Source organism: Gallinula chloropus (assembly GCF_964237585.1).
Source record: "Gallinula chloropus genome assembly, chromosome: 1".
NCBI lineage: Eukaryota > Metazoa > Chordata > Aves > Gruiformes > Rallidae > Gallinula > Gallinula chloropus.
In genome coordinates this window covers 202985480-202991479 of record NC_140085.1, presented here as the reverse complement: position 1 = coordinate 202991479, position 6000 = coordinate 202985480, and the positions used below count along the sequence as shown (strand labels likewise).

Sequence of the window (6000 nt, the reverse complement as noted above, 5' to 3'; positions counted from 1 at the left end):
GATTATTACTCAAAGAAGGAAAGAGCTGAAAGTTCACTCCCATATCCTCAACCATTCAGGCACAAATGCATAAGTGCAAGAGGACACATAGTTTCACCTGGTTTTCCATCAACTTGTGATTTTTGGAAAATCCTGTGACCTCCAAATGGAGACTTTGACAACTGTTTTTGGCTTTTTTGTTTGTTTGTTTCATTTTGGCTTTGGTCTTTTTTCTTTTTTTTTGGGGGGGGGGGGGGTCGGGGGCGGGGTGGGGTGTTAATCAAGTTGTAAAGATTCAGAGTTTCAGCTCAGCATCTTTTTTTTCAAGGATGATGAACATTTTTCGTTCCTCTGACTCGATCTGGCTAATGCTTCTGAAAATTGTGACCTATTATAAAATTGTTTAACTTAGGAAGTCCTACCAGTCCTTGATGAAACAAATCAAAGCTGTGCCACACCGAGGTGGTTTCCTAGAGATAATTTGTGCTTGAAAAGCATGCAGGGATGAAAAAGCAGAGATACTTCATTTATCAGCAGAGTGAATTAAAAAAGACAATATCAGTACAAGCTTTTTTCACTGTTCCCAAGATAACAGGTACTTTTTCTATTCTAGAGAAAATGTATTGTCCAGTGCTTTGCAGTTGTCTCCCTGTAAAGATTCCTTTCTGTGGTGCATCTGGATAGCAGTGCTATGAAACACAAAGGATGGAATAAACCTACTTGTATTACAGAAAAACGACCCCAAGCATCACAGGCTGTTAATCTGAAACAGTGAAAACGCTTGTAACGAGATGGCCAAGAACTGGAAGAGTTCACAAGGCTGCCATGGCTCTGAGCTATCAGATACTGAGAAGCTGCTGTTTGGGGTTAACTTTCAGTAAGCACTCACTAAAAACACTGATGTAAGCTTCCCTGTTGAAGTTGGTTGATATTCTCATGGTAGAGTGTCATCAGTTCTGCAGCATGCACAAATAAAAACACCATGCTGTTTTATTTCACTTTTCATTAGTGCCACTGCTGTGGTACGATCTGAAAGAAACCATGAGAGTCATCACCACAACCTATGAGTGTGGCTTCAGAATTTGTGGAAGATTTCGGAGAGGTGAGAAAGTAAGAGTGTCTGGTGTGATATCAGAGTTTATGAGCCTGAAATAAGAATGACAACCAAGGAAGGCTTGGTATCTAGGGAGGGAAGCACCTGAGAAAATGACAAATGTCGCCTGGAAGCTGAGAGAGGTGCAAGAGTATCAGGGGAAGATGTAAAATAGTCCTAGGGGCATTCAAACTGTAAGTAAGTAGAAGCTTGAAAGAAGCAGCAGAAGAAAACAGAGAAAGCGGCTGAACACGGTCTGAAATCAAAGGATCTGCAAACCCATTAGCACAGTCAGTCAGTGTTTAAGAGGCATTTGAACAAAGCCATTAAAAACTACTTCAACATTTGGTCAGTTCTGAAGTGGTCAGGCAGTTGGACTAGATGGTCCTTGTAGGTCCCTTCCAGTTGAAAATATTTTATTCTATTTATTCTAAAGTTGTGTGGTATGAGGTGGGGTTTTGGTTCTTTTTTGGTGTTTTGTTCGTTTGTTTGTTTGTTTTTTTAATAAATATACCAGAGGATGAGCAAGAAAGAACAGGGAAAAAAAAAGACCTAGAAGAGGGAATTTGAGGCACCAGACTAGTATCAAATAGAGCAGTTGAAATAAAATGAAGAAATAAAAAAATCTGCAAATATTTGGAGAATATACAGAAAAGACCAAGCAGAGAAGCACTACGTCTTTGTAATTGAGTAGGACGAGTGAAACAAAAAGGTATGGACAAGGACAGTGGAACACATTAAAATTCCCCCCATCACAAAGCGCTCTGTCACTGGCAAACAACTGTCTCACAACAAAAACAGGCGGTATTATCCACAGCATATTTCTCAAATGCAAAGCCTGCACATCACTTTACAGTATCTGTTTTTACAGAAATAAGAACTAGCATGAGAACCATAAAATGCACATGGTAATGTTGCTAGTAAACCTCGTATTTAAAATAAAAAAGTTCTATAACAGAAGAAAAGGAAGTAATATTTTGCAAAGAAAGGAAGATTTCTAGAACCCATTAGAGTCTAATTTTAACAGCCATAACCATGAGGACAAAGACATTTCAGAAGCTGTGAGCAACTGTGCAATTACCAGTGACGGCGAGTGTTTCTGAACCTCATCTAAGGACCACGTAAAGACTGTCCTAACTGCAGCGAGTGTGGATCTCTGTATACACCTCTTCCTCTGGCAGTTCAGTCAGTGCACGGAGTCTCAGTGGCCGAGGCAGTCGCTAAACCTCAGGTCCAGCAAAAGCTGGTGGGGAGCCCGGGCCATGTCAGCAGCCTGCCTGCCTGCCCTGGAGAGTGTTGTGCTGGGCTTTGCCCGGAGAGTGCCTTGGGAATTGGGTGTGCAGGCCTGAAGAGGGACAGGGGGCACACTACTCAAACACAAACCCTGGCAATAGTTTCAGTATGTGGACAGGGCTGGGGACAAGGGAGAGATTTTACTTGGATGCACTTATTTTAACTGCACATATACATGTAGTTATGAACGGGTACGAACGATGCCCACAGGCCATACGTTATTTCTTCAGAGCCTTGCAGTTTTTCATAGCAAAAATGTAATTATTTTAATATATTATTAAAGCTATTACAGTCTACATGAGTAAAACATCATCGAAGTGCCACCATCGAAGCAGAACTGAGAAACACAAGGTGCCTGAGCTTCGCTGGAGTGTGTTATTCCTGCAGAGCTACCGGTTTTCTCGCCAAAAAAGGAGGCATTTTTCCTCGGCTCTCAGCTGAGACTGCTACAAACTCACCCCGCTGTGAAACAGGCGCGGGGGTCTGTAAAGGGGCACGGATACAACATCCGCTGAGGGCCCAGACGAACCGGAGAACCTGCTCCCGCTTCCCCGCGGGAGACAGCGCCCGGCTGCGCGGTGGCGGTCCGGCCGCGCCCCGCGGAGACTTTCGCGTGGTCCTCTCAGCCCTCCGCGGGCTGCTCCGCACAGCGCGGCTGGAGGTGAGCGCCGTCCCGAGGACGGAGCCCCTCTTGTTGCCGGGCTGTTTCGGAGCGCGGGCGCGCACGCCTCCCCTCGGAAGGCTGCACCGTGCAGGTGAGACGGTGTCACGGCGGCGGGGCAGTCACCGCGGCGGCCGCCGACCCGCGGCTCCGCTGCGGAGCCGGGCGGGGCGGGATCGCCTCGGAGCGAGGGCGGCGCGGAGGGGGCACCGCAACCCCTGCGGGGAGGCGAGCGCAGTCCGCCGCCCTCCCACCTCCCGCCCCTTCCCGCCGGCCGGGGACAGCCGCGCCCGCTGACGCGCCGTTAACTTTATTGCCCCCGTGCCGAGCTGCGCTTCGCCTCCGGCGCTGCGGGCGGCGGCGGACAGATTGACATAGTAACCCCTCGCCGGGTTCGGCGGGGCGCGGAGGCAGCCGTCCCGTCGCGCAGCGCTGCCTTGCTCTCCCCTCCCCTCTCTCCGCTGGGGGCCGCGGCGCTGTGAGGAGGCAGAGCCGCAGTGCCGCGCGCCGGCCGGTTCCGCGCTGCTTCCGCGGCGCCCTGAGGGAGCCGCCGCGCCTCCGGGCGCCTCAGCCGCGGGACAACATGAGCCAGGCGCAGCCCTACGCCCCGCGGAAGAGCGGTTCCCCGGCGGCCGGCGCCCGTCGGAACGACAGCCAGGACTACCTGCTGCTCGACGCGGAGCCGTGCGAGGAGAGCGCCCTGCCGCCCTACGCTTTCTACCCTGTGTAAGTCCCGCCGGCCGGGCCCGGGGGGGACTCCTCCTTCCCTGCGCGGGTGCGGAGCGGTCCGGGGCGCTGAGCTGCTCGCTAACTCCCGCTGGGGCGGTGGAAGCGGCGGCGGGACAGGCGCCGGCGGGCGGTGGGCTGTGGGCTGTCGGCCGCTGCCCTCCCGCTGCGCTCCGGCCCGAGCAGAGCCCGTGGCGCGGACCCGCTCCCGGGCAGCCGCGGTGGGGATTTGGTCACCTTTCCTCGTCACCCCCGGTGTAGGAGCGGGGTCACTGTGTCTGCCGAAGGCGGAGGGGCAGCGGGGGCACCGCCGTGCCCGCCGGCACAGGTCTCCTTCCTAGGCACGGGCCGTGAGAGCCGCCCCGCTGTAGGGGAGGCGAAGGGTGGCTTCAGGTTGCTGCGGAGACGTCGGTTTTACTAAAGCTGTCGGTATCGAAAGTCTTTAGTGCAGTTACAGGAACTGCAACTCCTAGGGGCAGTTGCTCCCGCAGACACTGTGCGTTCCAGGCGTGCTCCTAAAAGCATAGTCCTGTCCTTCCTGCAGCCTGTCAAAATCCTGTAGCCTCTAATTTCATGCTCTTAAGTTTTCCTGGAGAGTTGTCATTTAAAGTGGGATGTAAGAGCATCAGCACTAAAAACTTAATGAAACACGAATTATGACAGTTGCAGGAGCCGCGATGTTAAATGGCCAGGGCAGCTGGCATTCGGGGTTGACAGTGTCCCTCTGGTTACGTGTGCTGTCAGCGTGACTCCTATAATTACCACTTGTTAATCCTGCTGAAGAGAAGCTATCCCACAGAGGGGGAAATGGGTATTAAGCCAAGCAAGATGAGTCCTAAAGTCTTAGGTGATTGCCAGGAGGTGTGGATTTTCTTTTGTACAAATTATGTTTTATCGCTTTATTGGTAACCTGCAGTTACCTACTTTGAGTTTTTGCTGTTTTATCTGTGAGTGACTTACTGACTACCTGGGCGCAGGAAGGGAGTTACTGCAATGAAACAGGCAACGCTCACAGTGCTTGATTATTTCTAAACTCAGCTAAGAACAACCAGAACATTCAGAATTCAGTGCTGGATTGCTCTTCCTAAGTGGCATTCGTGAGTACTCACACAGCTGTAAGAGCATACAGGGTTACACACTGGACTCTAACCCCCCACTCAAAATACATGAATTCTTGAGTCAAATGAATGCTTTCCAAAGAGGAACTTCGTGACGATTAGTTTGTAGACTGGTTCTGAGTAGTGGATTTCAGCTTGGAACTAATATAGCAATTCTGAAGTTCCTTTTTCGTGTACTTATCCAGAACGGTTGTGCAGCTGTGAAAGGATGTATCTTGCTGTGACAAAGCATCATTCTAAAAGCATCTCCTAAACCAAAATCTGCAGGATTTGCGGGGTACTGATATTTTTACTTCCTCAGTGTAAGCCTATGCTAACGGCTCTTGGTCCAGCACACAAGTGTAGAGAGTGACTTTTATCATCTCAGAGTGGTGATGAGGAAAGCTTATGTCCTAACCAAGTTGCTTTGGTAGGGTAGCACTAAATGCAGGAATTTATCTCAAATTATGCCACGTTAAGGCTTTAGATGACTGATTCTGTGGCACAGGTAGGTTCAGCACCCAGGTGTCCCTCCCTGATGACAGGTGCTTCCATCAGTCTTTGAGAGAATAGACAGAAAACTGATCTGAGTGGTGGGTATAAATTCGAGGAATGTGCCCTTCTCAAATTTTATATAATTACTAATAATAAAGGTGCTTCAGTGAGCAGTGCTTGTTTTTTTGATGCATGTTAGGGATGGGGAAGCTGTCATTTGGGACTTCTCTGCATATGGGAGATACTGCACAGGCACCTGTAGGCAATGCCTACACACCACTGCTTACAAGGACTTCCTGGGCTGGCAGGGGTGACTGCAGTGAGCATAGGCACCTCCGGGACATGGTCATTACTAAGCAGAGGCTTTAAATTTTCAAGGCTAAATTTTACCTACATCTCATTTAGGTACATTTCTATGGACCTGTCTTTTCAGCCAAAAGTCATTACTTTTACTGGTGGCCTTTGTATGGCCAAGAACATAATCCGATGGCCCATACTTCGGATATACCATGGATAGTCTTTGCTTAGGATACACCGTTTATAATCTTTGTCATCTACATGCAGTAAGAATATTTTTCTCTACCTTATTTGAAAATCCTAAAATAACCAGGATTTCCCAATGTTGTTATGGTAGAGAGTATCATATGAATCTTACA

The 6000-nt window shown here is 49.5% G+C and overlaps 1 protein-coding gene across 1 annotated transcript in view; it reads left to right on the top strand.

The window, feature by feature from the left end:
- Positions 1-3609: 3609 nt before the first annotated feature.
- TRPC6 (transient receptor potential cation channel subfamily C member 6) overlaps positions 3610-6000 on the top strand; it is a gene marked incomplete at both ends in the record, with an annotated part of 99218 nt that continues 96827 nt past the window's right edge. Inside the window, one exon of the mRNA XM_084271844.1 lies at positions 3610-3752. Within this exon, the coding sequence (XP_084127970.1) occupies positions 3610-3752 (143 nt within the window). The remainder of the gene's footprint in view (positions 3753-6000) is intronic.